At 39.5% G+C, this 25,296-nt stretch overlaps 2 protein-coding genes across 4 annotated transcripts in view; one reads left to right on the top strand and one right to left on the bottom strand.

Moving 5' to 3' along the window:
* The window catches only part of MLLT10 (MLLT10 histone lysine methyltransferase DOT1L cofactor), a 692,838-nt gene extending 689,052 nt beyond the window's left edge, over window positions 1-3,786 (bottom strand). For both annotated transcript variants that reach the window (XR_004538143.1, XM_033931325.1), the window contains exons 1-2: window positions 3,654-3,786; window positions 3,389-3,548 (exon numbers count right to left, since the gene is read on the bottom strand). Coding sequence is in view for 1 of the 2 variants with exons in the window: in XM_033931325.1 (XP_033787216.1) it covers window positions 3,389-3,548 (160 nt within the window). In the remaining variant the exon portion in view is untranslated. The remainder of the gene's footprint in view (window positions 1-3,388; window positions 3,549-3,653) is intronic.
* Window positions 3,787-20,837: 17,051 nt separating this feature from the next.
* On the top strand, window positions 20,838-25,069 carry SKIDA1 (SKI/DACH domain containing 1). Of its 2 annotated transcripts, XM_033931324.1 has the most exons (2): window positions 20,838-20,940; window positions 21,334-25,069. In XM_033931324.1, exon 2 carries the CDS (start codon window positions 21,385-21,387, stop codon window positions 23,590-23,592), a length of 2,208 nt encoding a protein of 735 aa, XP_033787215.1. In that variant the 5' UTR covers window positions 20,838-20,940; window positions 21,334-21,384; the 3' UTR covers window positions 23,593-25,069. The 2 variants fall into 2 exon arrangements, with proteins under 2 accessions (XP_033787215.1, XP_033787214.1); XM_033931323.1 differs by lacking the exon at window positions 20,838-20,940 and having other exon boundaries at window positions 21,229-25,069.
* Window positions 25,070-25,296: the final 227 nt, after the last annotated feature.

Below are 25,296 nucleotides of genomic sequence, written 5' to 3'. Positions count from 1 at the left end.
CTCCAGGGCTTCTGGCTGGGCACATCCATCTTAGGCGGCTTTGTCCCTTTCTGTTGTGTGCACTCCTAAGTCAGTCTGCCATAGGCAGGGTGCAGATCTAGCTTTGGCCTTCCCTGGGGTACTCATACTTCACTTGAATAATAACTGTCTTTCTGCACTATGCAGTACCTATCCTTGGCAAAGAAGAAGTGGGGAAAGAACTGTGCACATCAACCTGAGATAAAGCAGTGTTTATTGAATACAATCAACTATTATAATACAAAACATATAAAATATCTTGCAGTTTCTTCCAGTGCTGATCCAGTATACGCAGCTACGCAGTTCCCGAGTGATACATTATCTTTTCCCAAGAGTTCTCACCAAGTTTTTCATGTTGTGAGATATAGATGTTTAAGTGCTTCAGCGCCATCTACCGGATTGTCATCTGTACCCTTGAAGCAGGCTTCCTTTTTGAAGCCGAAACATGGACCGTGTCAGGTCTGGATTGTATTCAATAAACACTGTTTTATCTCAGGTTGATGGGCACAGTTCCTTCCCCACTTCTTCTTTGCTGTGTATTCCCCATGAGTTGTTTGCCTTGGGTTTTGTTTTGTTTTTTTATTGCATTTGTACCTATCTTTGGTGCAGCTCCTTAGGTCCTGCGTGAGTTCTAGTTTGCCGGTTTGGCTTCCTGTGGCTGGTCTTGATACTTATTGGGAGTTCAGTTGGACTTGGTATATTTCATTCTGTTCCAGGTCCAGCCCCATTGAGGACTGCTTTAATACATCCCACTAGTCTCTGGATTCATCTGCTGATGATAAAAAGGAAGGAAAAATTACGTTCTCACCTGATAATTTTTGTTCCTTTAGTCACAGCAGATGAATCCAGGAGTCCTACCCTTTCTGCTACTTTTACTTTGTTTGTATCCTAAACCCAGGATTGGCCAGGTGTGTTCTGTGAGTTCTGTGCTATTAGGCTTGGTCATGGCTCCTGCTGCTGTGAAGAGGGAGTTCTGTGCCATTGGCCTGTTTGTTGATCCTGCTGCTTTATTAAGAGAAATACCAGTGAGCAGACCATTGTATATATATGATAGAGCTCAGCTTTGTGTTATTTATCTCCACCTGCTAGTAGGTAGACTTGACCCACTCATCTCTGGATTCATCTGCTGTGACTAAAGGAACGTAAGAACATAATTTTTTCCTTTTCTCACAGCTTAGTAAAAGAAGCCCTGTATAAAGACAAACATACTGACCTTTAATTCTACAATTACAAAAACAGGTATATTTAATTACAAATGATGTCTCGAATTTAGAAAAAATAATAAGTTCTAAACTGATACTTGTGGCTGAACAATTTTCATCAGTGGTCATTTAGTTCTGGCTTTCAGTATGTCAATGTGGAAATAATGCAAATCTCAGAAGTTCCTCATAGATTTAAAGGCATTATCTACTCAGTCCCACACGACTACTGTTAATTATTTCTATAGTGCTACCAGATGTACGCAGCACTCTACAGAGTCACAAAGAAGAAGAAAACAGTCCCTGCTTGAAAGAGCTTACAATCTAAACAGGCAAGACAGACAAACAGGATGTCATGGATACAGTTAAGGGGAATGTTTGGAAGGCAGAGGAGAAAGGTTAAGGTGGGTTTTCAGTCTGCTTTTAAACAAGGGAAGGGAAGGGGCTTGGCGGACAAACTCAGGTAATTTAGTTCAGGCATAGTGGACAGCTAGATGAAATGAATGAAGTTTGGAAAGAGCAGCTTATCTGAGGAATGGAGTTCTCTGTGAGGTGTATAAGGAGAGATATTGAGGGGCAACATAATGAACACACTTGTAAGTCAGCAATAGGAGCTTGAACTGTATGTGATGGCAGATAGGGAGCCAGTGAAGTAACTTAAGGAGAGGGGTGACATGAGTGTAGCAAGGATGGTAGAAGATGAGTCGTGCAGCAGAGTTTTGCACAGATTGCAAGGGGGAAGGGCGACACTGTGGGAGACCAGTTAGAAGTAGATTACAGTAATCTAAGCATGAGGTTATCATCTACTTACAGCATGGCAATGACAACACTCATGAGGAATGCATGCAACATGTTGCCTTATCTTGATTATATCTTATATGTGGTTTTAACAATACAGCTCAACTTTTAACTTCTAGAGTAACTAAAATGCAACAGTAACTAGACAACTTGTTTTTGAACTAGTTACAAAAATGGTAACTTTTACAGTTCTGAAAGTAGACACGACTAATATTCAGGGCAGTATCTCCAAATAGGATGAAGCATGGTTTGCTCTGCTTCATGATTTCATAGATGAAAGAACTATGTAATCAATACTAACAAAACCTTTGTAAGACTCTTATTTGCTTCCACTACAGTTCAACTGTATTGCAACATAACACTCAATTTCAATAGGCAATTTTTCATCACTGCATCCCAAACCCAGGTGTTAATAAAACAAGAAGAAGAACAGATGCCACTAGGAGCTGCTTTCCTGCAAGCCACACAAATTAAACTAAGGTGTCCTTTAACTAAAGTGGGCTTGCCGTGCACTAAATGCTAAGACACCCATTTATCCCTATAGGCATCTTAGCATTTAGTCTGTGCTAATCAGTAAAGCACCTTACCAAAAGGAATTCTAAGACAGCCAATTGCTGTCACTCCCTCCCTTCACAATCACACTACCTATCATGAATAGTCTCTCCAACTTGATAGACTCTCCACTTTTGGACGAGATAGTTTACTGCAATGTAATATTACCATGAACACCATTCACAATCAGATTAGACTATAAGATATGTTTTAATTTTGTTACATGGAACTGTGGATCAACAATGAAACTTTAAAAAAAGGTTGAAAGATTGAGCAACAATTTCTCTTCCAATTTAAATAGAAAATATACTGCAAATAAGTCATTTTGTGGGGTCTTTTACTAAAGACTAGCAGCAGCATGTTACATACAATAAAGCCATGGAAATAAAATAGGTCCTATGGCAGATAATATGAGCTAATCTTTAGTAAGAGACCCATCTCCTGAGTCATCACAAACGTAAGCCAGCTCTGTGCTCGAGTACCCCCAACGTTGAGCAACATCGACAATCTTTCTGAAAAGTTGGCAGCTGTGCTCTCAATTAAATACCTAATTCGTATATCCTTCTACCCTACACAAAACACATCCTCAGAGAGCAGACGCACGTGCGGGCCTACTAAGATATGCAAACTTTGCAATGAGAGAATTAAAGATGGCAAGAAAGCACAGAAAAATCTCTGGCCTCCCGGCAGTAGATCGGTAACATTTCCTCTCTTCGTTTAAGAGGCACGAGAGAGAGAACTCGGAGTCCGGCGGGGGCAGGAAGAACCCAATCACATGACAGTTCCTTCCCCCGCCCCGCGCGCCCCAGACCCATTCTCACCTTGGTGAACCGCCACATTGCAGCCGTGCCCGTCGCAGTAAACCAGGGGGTTCTCGGCCCATCCTCTCTCGTCTGAGCAAACGCAGCAGCCTCCAATCATCTCCTTCATACTATCCGAGAGCTCGTCCTCCGCTGACAAGCTCGGCTCGCCAGATACCATCTAAGGGTTAAACAAAAATTCATAAAAGAGTGGTTACGCGACCCCCTCTTGTTTTCTTGCTCTTTGTTTCTCCCCCTCCCGCCAGCGATTTGTTTTCAGCCTTACTCAAGTCCCACACTCATTGAGGAACATGCCGCCACACTGTCCCCAGACCAGAACGCACACAGCAACAGCACCAGCACCTACACCACCAGACAGGGAAGCAAGGCCCGCGCGCGTGCGCATGCGCACTGCCCAAGCCACCAGAGAGAGACGTTGGGGGATTCTTTTTTTTTTTTTTTCCATTTCTCCGAGTCTCGCGCAATGCGACGTAGGAGCGGGAGCGCAGAGGCTCATGGTTAGCAAGACTAAGGTGGGAGCAGCGTGAGCCGTGTGGAGCCTATAAAATTCCTACAACTGCAAAAGGGGAAAACATTAGGCGTTGGAGGCGAGTTGCTGGATCTCTGTTCAAAGCAGCACTATCAGAAGCAGGCGCATAATCTAGCAGGGGGTTACTGTAGCAAAACGTATCGCCTCGTTTAACCTGGTTTCGGATACATTGTTTAAGGACCGGCTGAAACTTCATAAGCACGCAAAAAGAAAAGGAGAATGCACTTTCATACTTTTTATTCCAATTTCAATACGGTGATGGCGTGTCATGAATGCATAAAAGTCTACCTGTAGTAGTCTTTAGTAATAAAATAATCTTGCAATATTTTTCACCTGTGAGAAGATGTGCCTAGCAGATATTACTGAGTGGAGAGGGGCATTCACTTATACATTTTGATTCTAAAGCTACAGTAGGTTTTTCGAAATATAAGGTCAATCACGTTCATAATGGGAATTCACATATTCTCTAGACTTCCTAGGAAAGAATCGCCTTATATAAGATCATAAATAGGCCTTATATAAGCTAATAGACTTTTAGTCGCTGCCATAATGTTTCTTGTTTATTTTAAACTTCATCCCCAAGTCTATTGTAATCTACCAATTAGGAGAAAATAAATTCAAAGCTAAATTGATTCACAGATAACACAGTAAATTTGTGGGCAAGTAAAACAATTGACCTGATTCTTTAGAACATTCAAAACAAAGTTCAAGATGTTTTTCTTTGTAAATATAATATTTTACAAAGTCAAATTTGGAATACTTAGTTTGTTTACTCCTTGCTTTCTTCTTTTGTTATTAATTTTGAGTTGATTGCTGCTGCTGCTGCCCGGGAAGGGTGGGTGGTTGGGGGGGGGGTAGGGGATTGGAGTTGAATTATGCCTAAAAATCTGTTCTCTATTGTGTTTTGTATTTCTATTTGTGGTGTTCAATAAAAATGATTTAAATGTAAATATAATATTTTAAATAAATCTTCCTTTAATAACTAATTTATTACAAGTATATTTTTCTCTTAAACTGTCGCTAGAAAATTACAATATACCAATCAGTATTTCTTAAACCAGGCTTAGGGGACTTGAAAATGCTAACTAGAAACTTTATTTTCTACCAAATTGCTTATCCTTTAACTTTAGTGCAGAACCAACCCAAATATATTTTGGTGGTACAATATCTCCAGTATTTCATGTACTATTGCTCATTTCTTTCATAATGTTTTAATTAAAATATTAACTCTTTAAATACAGTACTAGTGTTTAAGCCCATTGCATTAACGGGTGCTAGTAAAGCCTCCTTCCCTCACATGTCCCCTATTTTCAGACCCCAGCTCCAAACCCATTTTTAACCCCCCCCCCTCCTCCCCCCCACGGTCCAACAGCACCTCTTCCCTGCTTCCCCGGTCAGCAGCACCTCTTCCCTGCTCCCCCGGTCAGAAGCACCTCTTCCTTGCTCCCCCGGTTCCTCTTCCCTGCTTCCCCGGTCAGCAACACCTCTTCCCTGCTCCCCTGGTTCCTATTCCCTGTTCCCCCGGTCAGCAGCACCTCTTCCCTGCTCCCCCGGTTCCTCTTCCCTGCTCCCCCCGGTTCCTCTTCCCTGCTCCCCTGGTCAGCAGCACCTCTTTCCTGCTCCCCCAATTCCTCTTCCCTGCTCCCCCGGTTCCTCTTCCCTGCTCCCCCGGTCAGCAGCACCTCTTCCCTGCTCCCCCGGTTCCTCTTCCCTGCTTTCCCGGTCAGCAGCACCCGTTACCTGCTCCCCCGGTCCAGCATGTTGCCTTGTGAGCATCTCGGCCGGCTTTTGCGAACCTCACAGGCCGCTCTGCACTTTGGTAGCACGTTCCCTCTGACGCGATCGCGTACATCAGAGGAAACGTTCTACCGAGGTGCTGTGCAGCCTGCGAAGTTTGGTACAGCCGGCCGCGATCTTCAAGGAAACAGCGCCTGACCCTCTGCTGCGCTTTGGGGAGAATCTTCAGTGGCTCAAAGCCCTCCTCCCAGCAGCCACCACCATCGCCACTCCACACCACATCAAGCCACTGAATACGGCCACGGAGGGCAATCGGGGCGGCCAGGACACAGGCAGGGAAAGTTGGTGAGTGAGGGCGGGAGGAGGGGAGTGGCAAGAGTGTTCCCTGCCAACGCGTTCTAAAATAGAATCTGGCCAGGGATCAGAAAACATGGCGGCAGGGAACACGAAACCCTAAGTGTGCATGCGCGCTTAGGGTTTTATTATATAGGATACATATACCAGGGGCCACTGAAAAGTTCTCAAAAGTTGGGGCAGTCTCCATTGAGAGCTATACACTTAGTCCAGCAATCTTCCACTTTTTTCATTCCATATTTTTCCGACAACAAAAAAATGGAAAATCGCTGGACTAAGTGTATAGCCCTCGATGGAGATTTCCCCAACATTGTTGGTTGGGCTGAGAACTTTTCAGCAGTCCCTCGTATACATAATACACATACTTGACGCAGTGGTTAAAGCCACAACCTCAGCACCCTGAGGTTGTGGGTTCAAACCCATGCTCCTCCTTGTGTCCTTGTGTCACTTAATCCCCTCATTGCCCCAGGTACATTAGATAGATTGTGAGCCTGCTGAACAGAGAGGGAAAAAGGCTTGAGTACATGAAGAGTACCTGAATAAATTCATGTAAACCATTCTGAGCTCCCCTTGGAGAATGGTATAGAAAATTGAATAAATAAATACTCATCCCAATGGTTCTCTAAAATAAGGTCCCTACGTGGGGGTGCTGTCCAAATTGGCACTTAATGAAATAAGATAATGGTCTTTTCTTCAGGTACATTGGCAAAATAACACTCAGAATTTAGGAAGTTGATTGCTTGGGCTGAGAACTTTTCAGCACCCACCTCATACATATCAGAAGATAAATAGTTTTCTAGTTGCCATTTTCATACATAATAAATTTGCTTCACAAAGCTAGTTTACACAGTACTGCAGCACTTTCTAATTACCCATTTCTATTCAGATACCTGAAATGTAGTAAAAAAAAAAAAATACAGTTAAACCTCAGTGTTATACATAATTTAATAACACATCCATTTTATTTTAATGCACTGCAGATATAATTAATAGAAGTGAACTGAAAGGGAGACTCATAATAACCACTTTAAAGCAATCTGCAACATTTAGGGCTCCTTTTACGAAGGTGCGCTAGCATTTTTAGCGCACTTACTGGATTAGCGCACACTAGTTGGAAAAACTACCGCCTGCTCAAGAGGAGGCGGTAGCGGCTAGTGTGTGCTATTCCGCGCGTTAGGGCCCTAATGCGCCTTCGTAAAAGGAGTCCTTAATGTCAACAGTTAGATGGGCTTTCAGTACTTATGTGGTGAGATCTTTTTAAACCTAAGTAATATAGCAAAATAGGCTGCAAAGAAACAACATAAATGTATCTTTAGAAAGTTATGTATATTTTTATAACTAGTTTAGGCCCCCTTTTATCAAACCATGTTATGGTTTTTTATTGCCATCCACTGCGGTAAAAGCTCTTACACTCATAAGAATTCAATGAGCATCGAAGCTTTTACTGCAGTGGCCCACGATAAAAAAAAAAAAAAAATACCCCTAACATGGCTTGATAAAAGGGGTCCTTTAATCATTTAAACACTTCAGAAATAAAATATTATATAAGAAGAGATTAAACAAATACATGTTACAGTATCTTAGGGCTCCTTTTACAAAGATGTGGTAGAGTTTCTACTGCGGGCCAGTGAGGTAAATGCTATGACGCTCATAGGAATTCTCTGAGAGTTGGAGCATTTACCTCACTTGCCCTTAGTAGAAACCTCTACCACAGCTTTGTAAAAGCGTTAATGAATAATCAGTTTAGATTTACTGCACTAAATTAAGATGATTCAAAAGAAGAGTTTCCTGGTTTTTAAAGTATTTGTATTTCTATATTGTAGCTATATTAAGCAAAATGATATATTAATCAGCTTATTTATGTAGTACTAACTATATTCTCATTGTCTTTGTATGTATAATTAGAAAAACAATTTCATGAAAATACTGTCCAACAATAAACTATTTTGTGACTGTTCTGTTATTTGAGCCCTTTTTCTTAATATCTGTTCTTCACATTTTGTATCAATTGGGAACATTTTTATAAAAACATTGCCCAATATATTTAGCCTTGAACACAAAATTAGATGAATTTACCAATTAGAATTAGAAGAATTTATGAAATATATAATTTACCAAATATATAATCTATAGTGCCAGACCCAGTTCAATAGATAGAGATAGTGAGTTTGCCCCAACTGGAGAATGGTTTTCTCATAAAAAATCCCACTATGTGGCAAAGTGTATGACTATTATTTTTATGTTTTATTTATGTGATATTTTAGACAACTTTATATATTTGATTATGTTTTGTCATCTGCCAAAAAGTGTAGATCATGTGATATGTCTGGAAAACATTGCTATTCTTATATTGTCTCTTGAACTAGAATAGAAGATGTATAAATTAGACCTGGTTACAAATCCATACCCTTACCATCCAAGCAATGTATTTATCTTAACTCTCATCTCTTAACTGAGATAAAGAAAATGTTCTATATATACCCAACCAACAAAGCTGGGGCAGTCTCCATTGAGGGCCTCCATTGAGGGCTATACACTTAGTCCAGTGATTTTCCATTTTTTTCCTTCTGTCAGAAAAATATGAAGCAAAAACAGTAGAAAATCACTGGACTAAGTGTGTAGCCCTTGATGCAGATTGCCTCAACTTTGTGGTTTGGGCTGATAACTTTTCAGCGGCTCTTCATATTTAAAGCATTAAACTAAATCAAATTAGATATAAAGCTAAAACAACAAATTCACAACAAAACACCAGAATTGTCTGGATAACTCTGTATTTAACAATTCACATTTTCTATCCCTGAAACACCTTTTTTTGTAGTTATTTAAGATCCACATGTATTTTATATAAAGTATGTAATATTGTCTTTAAAAATTTGAGCACATACACCTGCAAAATATTTGTAAAATAGATTGCTGACTGTAATAGTATGTAATGCAATAGATCCCTTTGCATTTTGTTGTAATAAATCAGATGTGTTATACCATCTGTTTGTATCCATTAAAACCACTTTTACCAACAGCTTCAATCAAAATGGATTTTGATCATGGCTGAAAGAATGTGCAACATCCTGGTGAACCAGAATGTGATACCTTAACTCTTTTGTTTTAACCTTGCAAATAGGATGTTTTAAATGGATATTGGCTTTGATCCAACAAATTATTTCTAGCTATGCTCAATTATGAGACATGTAGCGTATCCATGGAATCCATATTTAAAAGAAAAAAAAACAGTTCATGGTTGTATATTAAATCTTCACTTAGTGAATGTACAACATGTTTCACGCTTCTGCTATTGATTATTGTATTCTTCAGTCCCTTTTTGCACATATTTTGCATACTGCTTGTATTTTAACATTTGAGACTTTCACGTTTCAGATTGATTTTGGGTTATAATGTAGAAATTATACAAGAATCTTGGTAAGATCTGTCATCTATCTTACATCTGCTGATGGCCACTAAATAGGGTATTTAGCTTAAAGGCACAGGTTATTTTCTAAAAGTGTTTATCAAAACTAATTAAATTACATTTATTTCTAAACAAAAATTTGCTTTGATTTACCTTCGCTATAATCTGATTTTTATTAAATTGTGCACTGTTCTAAGGCCCCTTTTACAGTCTGCAATGAATAAGCATTAATAGATGAAAGGTAGCTTATTAACTTGGGATGTTTTCTTACACACTGCATCAGTCTTGAAAGTTGTGTTTTACTCTGTTAGACAATGGAGACACAAGGAAATGCTGTTTCCTTGAAACAAGGCACTGCTAAAAACAATCCTGTGGCATTTTTTTACGTATAATTTTCTTAATAAATTAATCTGCCTTTAAATTTTTTTTTTTTAAGTGTTGGATTTTAAAGCTCTCATAGAAGAGGGTGCTGAAAAGTTCTCAGCCCAACCAAAAAGCTTCCTAAATTCTGACTGTTATTTTACCACTGTAGCTGAAAAGAGTGTTATCTTATTTCATTAAGTGCCAATTTGGAGAAACAAAATTCTCTGTTTTGACATTGTTTCAGATCATTGATTGAACCATATCAATGTCATTCTCTTCTTGGTGGGGCTGAGAACTTTTCAGCACCCCCTGGTACAATGCAAAAGATAATTATGTTTTAAGTGTGCTGTGAGCAGAAAGGGTGAATAACTACAAAACAAAGCATTTAGGAAAATGCTGCTTTCTCTTAGCTTCTTTAGAAGATAAATAGACTTTACCAACTTTGAATTTACTGTATTTTGATAAACAAGCTTTTCCCCTTTTTTACAACCTCTTTTCTACAACCACAGTTAGCTGATAGGAGGCTTGCATTTTAACATATCTTCTAGGCACACAGCAAGACATCTAAAAAGGGGAATCTGGTTTGTTTGAACATGCAAGTGGAAGAACTTTTCAAGCTGTGATCATTCTGAAAAACATTTTCCCTAACAAAATGAAATGCCTATACTTTAAATGAAAGAGCAGATACACATAATTCTACCGTGAATTCTAGGATAGTAGCATATGGTCAGATAAAATTGTATGAAATACTATATAAAATAACATTGTATTGAAAGCTTAAAGTTTTATTAGGAATTTAGAGGCTATAAGTCCTACGGACTGCAAATGGTATCATACAATTCAAGGAACAATGGGTTGATAAATATACTTAGCCCAATTAAATGCAGATTTTATTTATTCCTGAAAGAGGAGACTGAAAATTGTATAATGTGATGCATTGATGAAGTGTGAATTTTGTCAACAGTCATGGGCCCAGGGATCCTCTTCTAATCAAATGGTGCATTCACTATATATACCTATATCTTTGTAGAGGTTTTTAGGTGAGCATGTAGGATGTTTTTTTCTTGGGGGTGAGGGAGATGTATGTATACAACAGCATTACTTTATGTATTTTACAGTTGTGTGTACCAATATTGTAAGGTTTTGAAGCTGCAAGAACCTACATATTTATTTAAAGACCTGAAATGACATGATGTGTATGTCTGAAGGAAAAGGGTTAACTTAATGGTTTAGTTAACTTAAAACCTTTTCACTTTAAAGAATAAGGGGATGTGAAAGAGAAATCAAGTCTGATGACCACTGTGCAAGTTACAGCAAATTATACACCCTTGTGCTGTGTGAACCATATTGAACTGGTCTACCAGGGGCCATTTAGACAAAGTAAACTGACATTTTAATGTATATTCTTAACAAGGGGCTAACCCTTCCAAATCATAAAACAACGCCCAAGAATATGCTAATTAATTGTTTTGTGTTTCTAAAAGGGGAAGAGCGACAGAGGAATTCAAATAAAGCTCTGTAATGCATAATACTACATGTCTCTCGCAGTGAAATCCAAAAATATACATTTAGGTTGGGATTTTGTTTTATATCATTTTTAAATTAGTAATCAGGCAGTATGAATGTCTACACTTGAGCCCAGGGACCCCCATCTCTGGAACTTATTCTTGGTGAGGAAGACAAATAATACTGTGATCACTTTTTCTGAACTAACAGGTTTCTTCAAATCTGGAGTGTGGCCCACTTTATTTCTTTTGAGATTGTCTTTTTTTTTATTATCTAATTTGAAATGTACTTTGTTTTACTGTTTATGATGGGGAATGGGAAATATTTTTTTACGAACTGAGGATATAGTTAATCATCAGCTTGTAACTTAGGTACATCAGTGCATGTTTCCTTTGGAAAAGTCTGCCTTGGGTGAAGAATCTCTTCTGGGTGCAGTGCTGAGCAGAAACTATAAACTGATTAAATTAACTAATGTGCTATTTTTCATTTATATTGTGCAAATAAGATGTAAATAGATGCTTCTGGTTTTGGCATTGTTATTTAATGATTAATAGAGGTGTTATTTTTTCATTTATAAAGTGATAGTAGTTAAACTTTAACATTTTTAAGGATATTGCCTTCATTCCCCACATGATCATATTCTAAATACTTACAGGAGTGAGTGACTGTTTACTAGAAGTTATGAGGTAAAAAAAATAATTTGGAAGATTTTTTTAACACACATACATTTTAGAAATCAATGTTGTAGTGTAAAATTCATTATACTGTCATACTTTTTCACTAATTTTGATTACAAACATCCATCCAAATGGTACAAATTTGTCAGTAAATGTATAAGACATGTTTTACTTAATTGAGCCTTATAAATCCATCTTATTATACTCCATTTACTTATTAACCCTTTTCCTAGTGTTTTCAGGCCTAAAGCAAACATTTTTTTAATGTTTCAAAGAATTATCAACCCTCAAACCTTTTTTTTTTTTTTTTTTACTATTCTTCCAAATCAATAAAGAAAAAATGGAGAAATGTCTTTCCTTACAGAGCAAGGACAATTGAGACCATATGCAATATGGTTTTGTCCATCAACGAAGTTAACCCTTGAGCAAATAATTAAAACCATTAACTCCCTTTGTTCTATTTTCGGATGAAACAAAAGAATGAATAATCTGCTCACTTCAGGTTAATGTTTAAAGCATGCCAATTCAAACACAGAGCTTTGCAACGGGTTTCCCTTCCTCCATTATTCTCACATGCTCAAGAATGTTTCACCGGCTACTACAGCCATCCGCATCTGTTGCTACATATTTAATTCAATAATGGCTGTTTACCCTTAAAAATACTGCACCACATGTAAGGCAGTTCATGAGGCAGGGTCGGTTCTGCTTATCCTCGCTGTCCTGTACAGAAAACCCAAATATGGGGGGAGGGGTGTCAATGAGGTGACAATGTGAAGAGGAGTCCCTTTAAAGAGCGGCTGGTGCAAAGTAAAAAAAAAAAAAAAAAAAAGCAGCGCCAACAGACGAAAACAATGGCAGCGCCCCGAAGAAAACGAGAACAAGCTTGTTCCGTTGCCTCCTCCCTGCCCCCCACCCCCTACTTCTTCCCTGGCCAGACCTAAACCAGCTTTAAGGTTTTTAAAAAACTTCTTCGAGCTACGTAACCTCAGAAGAAGTTGCATAACGAAACGATTGAACCTCCTCTGGCGCACACACTGGCTGAATGCGGCTTCGGCTTTTTGTGGGTCTGGGGAAAGGTCTTTGTACTTATTTGCATGGGAATTAATTTGCTCCTTCTAGGCGTGGGCGTCCAAAATATCACAGACTGGAACTCTTTAGAAGGGGCATTTTTTGCCTAGCTCAGCACCCACAATCGTTTTGAAAAGGTGGCTTCTCTGTTGCCCCGCCACCATTTTCTTTGGTGGTTGTGTAGAAAAGAGATCAGGATGGCCAAGGATAGCTTCCCCCCCCCCCTTTTATCAATCCAACTCTATTTTCACTGTCTTCGAGGTTTGGTGTGGGGTGTTTTGGGGGTTTTTTTGTTCTTAAAGTATCTGTTTACTTGTCCGTCGACGTTAGATATGGTACGCTCAGACCACAGAGCAACAAAATGTACAAAAACACAAATATCATTATATTTAGCGGAAAAAAAAAAGCACATTTCTGTTTGCTCGCTAGGAACTTTGATTTGATTTAAGTCAAATAAATTCCACCTCACATATGCCTTCTTTATCAACTTCAAACGAGATTCTTTCCCTTCTGGAAAATAACTTGCCAAATATTCAACAGGCATTTCTGCGAGATTTTGTTTTGTTTGGGTTGTTTTGTTGATTTTTTTTTTTTTTTTTAAGATACGATGTGAGCAACCCCCGTGCATGCGTGTTTTGGTTCAGACTAGGAGCCTCTGGCGGCTGCACACAGAGGCTTCGGGCAGGGGCCTGCAAGACCCTTCAGCCTCGCTTTTTTTTTTTTTTTTTTTTGCCAAACATTCGCAGGGTGTTTCCCGAGCGCCACTGAGCGGGGAGGGGGGGGAGGGGAGCTGCAGCCTCAGACCCAGCTCGGATTAAGGGAGGCTCGAGCTCGGCACGAGCGCGCCTGGCGCGGAGCATTGTGGGTAAAGGGGCCGAGCAGCAAACAGAAAGCCGGAGAAAAAGGTGAAAGGTCAGCCGAGCGAGCCCAGCGCGCTGCCCACGTGAATGAAAAGTAGCAACATTTCCCCAGTCCATTATCACAGAGAGTGAGTGAGAGAGAGAGGGAAAAAAGGGCGAGAGACGGGGGGAGGGGGAAGCTTCGCAGGGGCTGCTCGGTTGCTTCTCCACCTTCTTTCTTTCTTTCTTTTTTTCTTTCAGAGTGTATCTCCACCTTTTCTTTTTTTTTTGAGACAAAAGTGCATCTAATTGCTGATTTCTAAAATGATTCTCCCCTTCTCTGTTTTTCCTTTTTTTTTCTGTCAGTACTGCATACAAGGATATAAACACAAACATGTGTTAGTAGTGTTAAAGAGGGTAGGTAGTACAGTATACTGATATTTCTTTATTTTTAAGTTTTGTCAGGGCTCCCTCAGTTCATTTACAGTCTTTTATTTTCGGTCTTGTCCCTTCTTGCGCTTTTTTTTAATTATTATTATTTTGTATACAGCCTTGTGTTCTAAAAGCACCGGTAATATTTTCTACCTGCTGGCAAGTCTCAGCCTACCACCAAATATATTTCGGTTTAACAAAATTGCTGGACATTGTATTTTTTTTTTCTTTAGAAGAACTGAGTATATTGAAAATAGTATAACATGATTATGTAGTAGAAAGTGCAATAGTTTTACAGTATCCTAGAATGTCTTTTATACATAAATGAACAAGACACGTTTTTGGCATGTAGATTGCTGCCATCGTCTAAACTATATTAGCAGATAGTAAATGACCGTAAACTTTAATCGATGTCGTACATAAATATTTAGAGGGCTTTCTCTATGCACTTATAAAGATTGTTGGCCGCTGTGGCGTTGTGAATGATCTGTGAAAGCAAACAAGTCTTTCTTTAAATTACGCGGCAACTTTCTTCCCCCTTTCCTTTAAACTATTCTATTATCACATCGGTCTAACTAATCCTGAAGCTGAACTCATTTTCTTTCTTCTTATTTTTTTTTTTTTCTTTCTTTCGGTTTCTTTTTCGACACACGTTTTAAGCGCTGGGAAAATTTAAAAATAGATTCGAATGGAAGAAAGGATCTCCTTTGTTCTTTCATTGTTTCTCCACAAACAACCGGATATAAGGACAAACTCTTACCTTCTCCTCTTTTTGCTCCAAAAAACAGACGCATCCATCAACGATTAAGTGCACGATCCAGCCTAGAAGTACCTAGAAATGTGGGGAAGTCTTGTATTCCATTTGGGTTTTTGGTTGTTTTTTTTTTTTTTTTTTTTTTTTTTTTTTTTTGCAATCTGTCCTTTTATTAGTTTGGGATTAAATTGCCGAGCACGTTGTTGCAGGCTTGAGCCCCCCGCCTTGTGAATCGGTCACGTTTAGGACCCTCCAGGTCCATCCTAATTCTGCCAGTAGAATCGAGTGCATTGGAGGTCTGAACTTTCAAAAGGAAAGGGGCCTGCAACTGTTTAGCAAACTACTAGTAAATACATGAGGCTTTTTTAATCACCATTTTGTACTGGATGGGACTAGTCCATTTTGTTAAATGCATTATATAATATCTGGTTTGGGGAATTTCTGAAATAAATAGCAAATCCGCATTTTTTGTACATAGTTGTTTTTTTTTCCCACCCAAATTAGCCTCTATGCAATATTTGCAATTTTTGTCATGACAAGGAAAAGCATATAGTTAAATAGGGGTAGGAGAGCTGTGCTATGAACATTTACAGTAATGTTTATTCTTTTTAATATTCAAGTCTAAATAACATGTTTCATATTTGTTGTGTTCTGTCTTCTGGTTTATAACTTAAAATGTAACAATTCAGAAAACTATTTTTGTGATTTGAGGTCCAACTAACATTTATTGTACAATGTTCAGTAACCCGGACCTGTTTTATTGTGGTTGATATGATTTGTTGGTACAATTAATAATTTTAAAGATTCCACTTACTTTTTAAAATGTTTATTTGATATGGCTAATAATATATCCAAGTTACAATGCAGTGCAGTACTCACTGCCAGTTACTGATTGGGAGGGTTGGAAGAACTGGGGGGGGGGGATTCCGGGTCTTCTGGGTTCTGTTCTGCTCACAATCCCAACTGAAGGTGAAGATGGGGTGAGATGGGGAGCACCCAGCTACATCTGTTCTCCTGAGCAGAGGCCCTCTTTCCTACACTGCTCTAATCAGACTAAATTGGCCTGGGATTTGGCACTATAGTACAATTTACCTCTGATTGCTTTTACTGATTATTTAAAAAATAATCATAGAGGAAATTTTGTGAGTTCCTGTAGATGTTTTCCCTGTCTTACTTATTTTACATATCATTTGTTTAGTCTCTTTTGGTCACAAAAAATGTTGCAATAAGACAGAACTATAGAAGGATGGAGAAGGAAAAAGTAGCTTTCTATTACATAATTTCATTCGAATTAAAAGATTCTTCAATTTAAGCATTCTTTAGTGTTTAGCATTTATTCAGCACACATGAAAGGCATTGTTTATCTCCACCATAATTACTGCATCTTTTAAACTGCCTGATAGCATTAGAGATAAGGGAATGTGCCTGTGGCTTCAGATGAAATCTCTCACTCGTTCCCCTCCCCCTTTCCTTTCTGTCTCTTCTTACTCGCCTTCTCCCCTGGTCTTCAGAATCCCCGCAGTCTTTGGAGATGTGAAAAGCCGGAAAATTGTGGCCTGGACACTATAACGTCATGAAGATGTTTTCTACCACATTGCTAAATTAATATAATCTCTAACCTTCTGATGTATATTTCTAGTTGTCTCATAGTTTACAAAATAATCTTTACTGAAGTATTGAATATGGATCTCTATATCAGTACCTGTGTGGAGAAAAAAAGTCTTATTCACCAGCATTTTTTTTGTTTTGTTTTGTTGGTGCACCATTGTCTGTTTAAAAAATGCACACTTTTAGGGCCCTTTCAGAACAAAGACTCACCAAATCCCTTTTACGTCCAAGGATTTGCAAATTTAGAAAGGCTGCATTGAATTCAAGATGGGTCAAGGGGCAAAAAAAGGGTAGAAGGTCATTGCATTTTGATTATGGGTCAGTAGACAACATGGCATGTAATATGTGTCCACAAACTCCAGATAAAAACTGTATTTCGAAACAACCAGGAATTCAAAGATATTTTATTTTTTTGGTGTAGATGCTTGAATTGTTCTGATTCCTCAACTAGTAAATTAAGTTTATAAAGCAACAGTTAAACTAAAATAGGTAACTGAAAGCTAATAGTGGATTTATTTACAAAGAAGCAACTTACAAAGCTGATATTGTGCAAGAAACTTTTTTTTTTGGCCTGTCACAAAAAATAAGTTTAAACTTTCTTTTTGCTCTGATGCAAATGAATTATATTATTTGGGGGTATATTGTAATCTATGACATAAGTATTTAGGTTAGGAGCAGAAAGAATATTTTTCATTCTCTGAAACTATTACTTTTATAGCACTGGAATTTGTGGTGTCCTCTTGTTTTCTCTGTGTCCACTTGAAAGGAATTTGTATGGGGAAAATATTATTCCCCATTCAAAATTATTCACTATACAGGGCATCTCAGTGCAAATCTTTTTTTCCCTGTTCCATAGCACTTTAATTATGTAGCAATTGCAGTGTGAAAATAAACATACCTCCTTACATTTTTTTCATGCAGATTTTTTAAAGGATTTTCTCTATAAGTAAATTGTTGCTGCATTTCCCAGGTAAACATTTTGTGCTTAATATCTTAACAAAAATAATCAAACTAAATCAGACATGCACATTAATATTAAAGATAAATCAAAACAATAGGGAAAATAATTTTATGGTCTATTTTTATCCAGCAAACATTCCAGATTTTTCTTTAAAGTACAGATTTTTTTCCCCCCTAGACTAAAAGTTAAGAGGTGGTTAAATAAGTACCATGGCACCTTAGTAAAGTCAGTGTATATTAGTTCTAGTTTTAACAAGTTCCTTCTTATCCTTTTGTCCCTCTGCTTTGTTTTCACAACTGAACTACTTTTCTGTCTATGGCAGGAGGCAACTTGCCATTCCACTCCAGGTGAAAAGGAACACAATTTTTGATATAGGTGATGTACTTTTTTAAATCCACATTTCTTTTGATTCAGAAAATACCAGAGATGCCAATAGAGATGTTATTAGAAAGGAAATGTATGAATCTTACATCTTCTACACCAACTATCCATCTTTGATTATAAGCAACGTTGACACGGTCAATGTATTTACCAAAGGAACTGATTTGCTGTTGGAAGATAACACTTTCTACATCAGTATTTGCACACAGCACACACAAAATAAGCAAATTATTGCATAGCTTTCACCACTATTGATAACGAGCACCTTCAGTGTTCTTTCTGATACCTTTGGCCAGCATTCACATTAATAATCTGTGCCATAAATGTTGGTAGCTATTGATCGAAATCCCCTGTGTGTATGCAAAGCCATCTTTAAGTCCCTGCCTTTCATGTGTATGTGTATGTGCAGGGCCCCAGCCAGTCTCTTTTCTTAAATCGGGCTCGACCCCCAATGTGCTGCAAAAGACTCAGGATACAGGACGTGTGCTGATGGGCAAGACAGATCTGCGTGTCAAAGAATACCCCCAAATGATGGGCAGATTGGAAGAACAAAAGAATGCACTGGTTGATGGAGGAGAAAAGCAGTGTGTGTGCGCGCACACACACACATATATATCTATATGTATATTTGTATATAAACACCGGCACACACACCATTACATAACAACATGTATTTTGTCATCTTTTGGCCTGTACTGATTTAAAAATATGTGTGCTATTCTTTTCATATAATGATATATTTAGAAAAATCATCAGGGTAATGTATAGTGGAAAAGGATGAACCCAATTCTGAAATCTAAACGCCATAAATTGGAGAACAAACTTATCTGGTATAATAGATTTTGTTACAAGAGACAGGATTAAATGTCCTATTGAAAAGTTCTTATGAATTTGATGGATTCATTATTGTTTCATTCCAATATTAATCCTGTCAGGGGGAAACAGCTATAACAGTATGCAAGGAGACATTATAAATAAATAGCTGTATAGGATAGTGCAGAATAGTTGGCATAAACATCTGCTTAGTTTGGAAACTGATTTTTCACTCCAGCATAACTCATATATTAATTTATGGAAATGAAAGACGGAAATGTGTAGTAATAATAATAATAACAACAACAACAACTTTATTCTTATATACCACAAACAGTTCTGATTGCATAGTTGTTTATAAAAGACAAAACAACAAAGCAAGAATGCTTAGTCACAGGTTAAGAAAGTCAATTTACATCTGCAGAGTGGAATATTCTTTAGAGGTGACTTGGAAAATGTTAGCCTTCTAAATTGTAGGCTCTGGAAACAAATGTTCAGAACCATAATGCATTTTTGTTATTTTATATATCTGCAAAAGTCACAGTAGAGTGATATATGTCATGTACTTCTTTGTACAGCCTGTTTTCCTGGGGGGGGGGGAGGGGAGAGCAAATCAACATGCCTAACATAGGATGATGATACTTGAAAATTCTGTAAACACATAAACCTTGAAACTTCAAACTGAAATTAAGTTATGTTCATTCATTTAAGAGATAATAGAAATTGGATTTACATTTTGGGTGTAATTTTTGTACGTACTTTTTATTTCCTAGCAGACGAAAGGTGACAATTATATATATTTTTTTAGTAGAACATGTTCCTAACCAAAAGGCAGAATACCATTTTAATGCACCAAATGAGACGTTTCGTATTTTTTTTTTCAAGTTTTATATGCGTGGTGGTGATAGAACGGGGGAGGGGCGTTACTCTATATGAAACTCACATTTTAATGTAAATCAAAAAAGATATTCCCTTTATTGTGACGCCTAGAAGAAAGAAGTTTAACTAAGAACGAAATCTACAAAGACTACAAACGATCTATGATGAACCTGTAATGCTTACTGCAATATTTGACTTTATAGACCAACGCATATTCTACATAAAGCCTCTAGAAGCAGCTCGGATCCTGTGACTTTCCTTTCTCTGCTGGAAGCAATCAGCACACCGAGATCCTGACGTCTGATGCGATGGACTATATGTGGGGGTCCAAAGGAGAGAGCAGCTTTTCACGAAGCACGCTTCGATTTCAAAAAAAAATATGTGTTCACGGCTCGGTCTCTGCTCTGCTCTGCGCTGGGACTGGTAATCAAAGCAGCCCACGGTAGAGTAGAGAAATCTGACCGAATTGGGGTGTTTACGATCGAATTCTGATGTTTGAGGAACCCAGAGAAAAGCGAAATAGGACCATTGAATCTAAAATGAGATAATTTATTGGAAGAGAGAGAGAGAGAAAGAGAAAAAAAAAGTCCAAAGGAAATGGAAAAACTGTAAGTCTATCCTGCTTCTATAAAATGCTTACACTTCGGATAGCACAAGACCTCTGGCAGTCTTTCTATTTTCCATTAGTGTCAAAGAGTTTAGAATCATCTCTATATAAAAATGTTTATTTGTGTTTGTAGAAAAAAAAATATATATATATACACATGACCGTTCAATCTCTCTAGAGCTCAGCATTAACATGCCCCCATGTCGGCTTATTTCAATAGAAGAAAGCACAGAAATTTGCCTCTTCTCTGCCTAAATATGAAGTCTGAGATCTGAGTGGATTTTAGCTCCGAGACTTTAATAGAAAGATTTATATATTAACTGCATTATTTACTTTGGGTGAGGAGGGGAGGTGGCAGTATAAGGGTATGCTAATTAGCGGGAGATTTTTTTTTGTAGGGGGGGGGCAAGGGGGTGGAATATCAATTTTTATTGCATCACCTGTCAGGAGTGTCCAATCAGCGCTGGCTTTAGGAGAATTAATTGATGAAGGTGTCTCCGGACGAGCTCACTTCACTCTGTCATTTTATTTGTAGCTAAAGCAGCGGCGGGAATAGCAGCTGATTTTTCCTTTTCTTTCTCCCTCACATTCCTCTATTCTAGTGCACAAATGGAGAATCAGAGAAATAAACAGCACAGGTACTGATATTCCGCAGCAACTTGTAGGAACACGCTTGCAAACTGGATTTCTTCTGATTTATATACTATTCTTTAATATATCTAGATATACACACACAAACACACACATATATATATATCTATATATATTAAAGCTTTATTTTTTTTCTCCTGCCTGAAATTTGGCACTGCATTAAACAGTCTTTTGTTATTTTATTAGCAGGATGCCTTGAGACATACAGCATCTGGAGGATATATATATATTTATATATATATATTGTTATGGTTGTTCGCTGCAAATGGGAATAATTTAATACGCGAAAGGGAGAGATGGAGTCGGGTTTTGAAGAGGTGGACGGTGTAAAGCTCGGGTACCTCATTATTAAAGGAAAGCAAATGTTTGCACTTTCGCAGGTCTTTACCGATCTCCTGAAAAATATCCCGAGGACTACAGTCCACAAACGCATGGATCACTTACAAGTGAAAAAGCACCACTGCGACCTGGAGGAGCTGAGACAACTGAAAGCCATCAACTCCATCGCTTTCCACGCGGCCAAGTGCACGCTCATTTCCCGAGAAGACGTCCAAGCGCTTTACACGTCCTGCAAAACGGAGCGAGTGCTCAAAAGCAAGCGGAGGAAAATCAGTCGGGGCTTGCCAGCAACAGAGCTGAAAGAGGAGTACCCCTCCGCCGACCCCTACTCCCGCTTTTGGAAGGAGAATAAACTTTGGCTCGGTTTGAATGAAGCTGCCCAGCCTTTGCCAATCGACAGGAAAGCTTCCCGGCCCTCGGAAGCCGGCTGGCGACCGGCGTCTAATCTACCTCATTTTTTGTGCAAATACGCGGGGCCCAGCTGCGCGGAAAGAGCTCGGTCGCCTTGCAAAAGCCCCGCAAACTATGAAACGGTGCAGATCGCCAGCAATTATGTAGCATTTCACTCGGATCCTCGCTCTTTCCGCAGCTTCTTCTGCAAGAAAAGCCCCCCTTGCTACTACCAAGCCGCCATTGCTCAGGCGAAGTCAGCCGGCCCAGCGGGTCTGACTTCCAGATGCAAAAGGAAAAGATCGTGCGAGGGCGCCAGGCGGCTTCTGCTCGTCCCCAAGCCCTCGAAGTGCAAAGGAGGAGCCGCCGCCGCCACTTGCCTGGAGCGATTTCACCTCGCGGACGGATTTTGCCCCCAACCCCGGGGAACTTTGCAAGAAAACTGCAGCAGCGACTCGGACTCCAGCTCCTTTTCGGATCATGTCGGCAACGATTCGGATGTCGGCTCCAGCCTGTCCAGCAGCAGCAACTCGGCGTCGTCGGACGAAGAGGAGGAGGAAGAGGAGGAGGAGGAGGAAGGCAGCCTCTCGGACTCCAGCGAGCTGAGCTCGGAGGAAGAGAGCTCCTCGGACTCCTCCAGCTCGGGCTCGGGCTCGAGCCAAGCCTCGGTGGAGAGCATTCGCTTCCGCAGGACTAGTTTCTCCAGCCCTGCCGGCAAAGCCCCTCTGATGGCCCAGGCGAACTTTTTGTACCACTTCCCCGCCAAATCCCCGAGTGTAGAAGCCAGGAGGCTGGAGGAGGACCCGAGCGCTCTCTGTGAGATCAAGTGCGAGTTTCCAGAGGGCAGGAGCAACCAAACCTGGGCAGCCGAACCCCTCACTCTCTGCTGCTCCCCCAGCCCTGGAAGTTGCTTTGCTGAGATAAGAAACGAGATTGCATTCCCCCACTTTGAATTTTCAAATAATGCAAAGAGAACTGACTTGACAACTAAGTGTGTTTCACAGGGGGCCTCTTCGTCCAGCCCAAAGAAAAACAACGCATTTTCACAACAAAGACTACTGGGAGAGGCAGGGAAATGCCTTCAAGCAACCATTACATACTGTGCAGAAGACAATGCAGCGGCTTCTGGTCTCTTAAGTACCGATTCTTCATCGGAAAAAAAATCCGAAAACGGGTTCCCCAATCCCCCCTGTGCGAAATTCTCTCCGGGTTTCTCCGAGGCTGCAGCTGAGAATCAATGCCCGGCTCTGCCGCTCGTGCAGAGCATCAAGATTAAAATTGAGGACACGAGTGCGAGTGAGGAATACGAGCCTGAAGTCCCGACGAATAAGCTAAAGTACGAGTGCAATGTGGCCAAGGACGAGCTCTGGGCTGACGGGCCTGTCGAGGAGGGCTCAGCATGCACTGACAAAGAGCCCCCTTGCTTGAACGGGCCGACTCAATCTCGGCTCCTACCGTGCACTTTAAGCACTCCAAAACCGGAGGATGGGGAGTATAAATTTGGTGCTAGGGTAAGAAAAAACTACAGGACCCTGGTTCTGGGGAAACGACCTGTCCTGCAGACGCCCCCTGTCAAGCCAAATCTGAAATCGGCCAGGAGCCCTCGTCCTCCGGGTAAAGCCGAGCCACACGAAGGAGCGCCGGACGATTTCACGGTGACCAACCGGCGCAAAAGGGTAGCCAGCAACGTAGCTGCGGCAGTGAAAAGGCCATTCAATTTCATGGCCAATTTTCCCTGTCCACCGTCGCTCGTTATTGGCAACGACGGGGATTTGTTTCCAGCTTATTCCTTGAACACTACAAAGGATTCGCAACTGCCTCACAAGGCCCATCCGATTTGGAAATGGCAGCTGGGCGGTTCTGCAATACCTCTTCCACCGAGTCACAAATTCAGGAAGTTTCATTCATAAGATCTTGGGGGATATTCTTATTTGCTTGAGCCACACCATCTTCTTTCTTGGTCGGACTCTATGGATAGTTATAAAACCTCACCCCTTTTCTGGATTACTGCTGTCCTGAGCTCTGTTCCAGTGCTGTGTGAAGTCAAAATGGGATAAATATGTTTCTTTACAGTATGGAAATGATTTTAGTTACATTCCACAAACTGCTTAAGGCTAAGGACTCAAGTAAAACTCGTGTTTTGGTTTTGTTTTTAATTGGAGAGCTGGAACACTTTATTGTTTAAATGCTAATGATGCACCCGGTACCTCAACTCAACTCCTACAAATAAGTGTGAATAACAAGTATATTAGAATGAGCCATTAAATTTATGCACTAGATTTGGAAAATAGAAGTCTAACTGTTAATTCAGTTAAAGTCTCTTAAGTTACATGGTCGCACATAAGGATTCACCATGATTATATGTCTCTACTTTTCTGGGGATACAGTTTTTGGGTGTGAGGCTGGTTTTGTTTGTTTGATTGTTTGTTTGTTTTTTTTATAAGAGTTATTGCACTTATTCGTTTTCAAGATTTGCATAACGTAGGGAATTTGGGTACAACCAGATCACTGAAAACGCTGCCTCATCTAAAACAAGAAAATAAACCTACAACTGTATTTTTGTTAAATGCTGTCTTTTTACACGCACAGTCAAGTTTTTTACATTTGAAAAGCCTTTTGTTGTACCCAAAGGTCTTAATATAAGGTTATAATTACTCACTAGTACGAGGGGCCACTGAAAATTTCTCAGATGAGCCAATAAAGTTGGATCAGTCTCCATCGAGGGCTTTACACTTAGTCCAGCGATTTTCCACTTTTTTTTTTTCCTTCTGTCGTAAAAATATGGAACAAAAAAAAAGGTGGAAAATCGCTGGACTAAGTGTAAAGCCCTCGATGGAAACTGCCCCAACTTTGTCGGTTGGGTTGAGAACTTTTCAGCAGCCCCTTCGTACCACAGTTAAGATGTGGTCTAGGCATGCCCTTTCCAGACTTGCAAAACAACTACGTTTGCATGCATACTACTACAGCCTAAGTTCCAATTCCTCACATTGTGTGGAGGAAATAAGAAAGCAGCATATACAACAAGACAAGGCAAAATTAGATGCCAAAAGTGGAAACAAATCCACACATGAAGGAAAGACGTCAGACATTAAAGTCATCTTATCCTTCGCTGTTTTCTGTAATTTCTATACTTGATTTCCGCCCCCTCCCCCCCCCCCACTATGTATGTGTAGCAGGAACATTTATTACTGCACGTGACAATCAGAAGCAATCATGGATACTTGCACTTAAAACTGAAATAGTGAAACATTCAGACTTCTGGAGTCTTTCTCAGAAAGACATTCTGTGTTGTGATGTTAGAAGCAGTAAATCAAAACTATGGAAAATTGCACTGTTGAAAAGCATGCTCTAGCTTTATTTTCAATTAAAACACGTTTTTTTCCCCAATCTTTGATTTAGTACATTCAGACTTATTCCAGGTTTAATGAATTGAAATCTGAAATCAATAATTTCTTTACTATATGGAGTTAAAATTGACAAAATGCATATAAAGGGTTAACGTGTTCCATTCAGTTGTGATAAGACCATTGGGGAAGAGTTTTTACCTAAATAAATTTCCTTTGAGATTTTTTTTTTTTTGAAAATTACCATAATAAAGCTGTACCAAAACACCT

This window comes from Geotrypetes seraphini, chromosome 2, assembly GCF_902459505.1.
Source record: "Geotrypetes seraphini chromosome 2, aGeoSer1.1, whole genome shotgun sequence".
NCBI lineage: Eukaryota > Metazoa > Chordata > Amphibia > Gymnophiona > Dermophiidae > Geotrypetes > Geotrypetes seraphini.
This window is presented reverse-complemented; position numbering and strand designations above follow the sequence as displayed.

Excerpts from the sequence above, each read along its gene's own strand:
- SKIDA1 (XM_033931323.1), top strand. The coding sequence starts at position 21,250 with ATGGAGTCGGGTTTTGAAGAGGTGGACGGTGTAAAGCTCGGGTACCTC.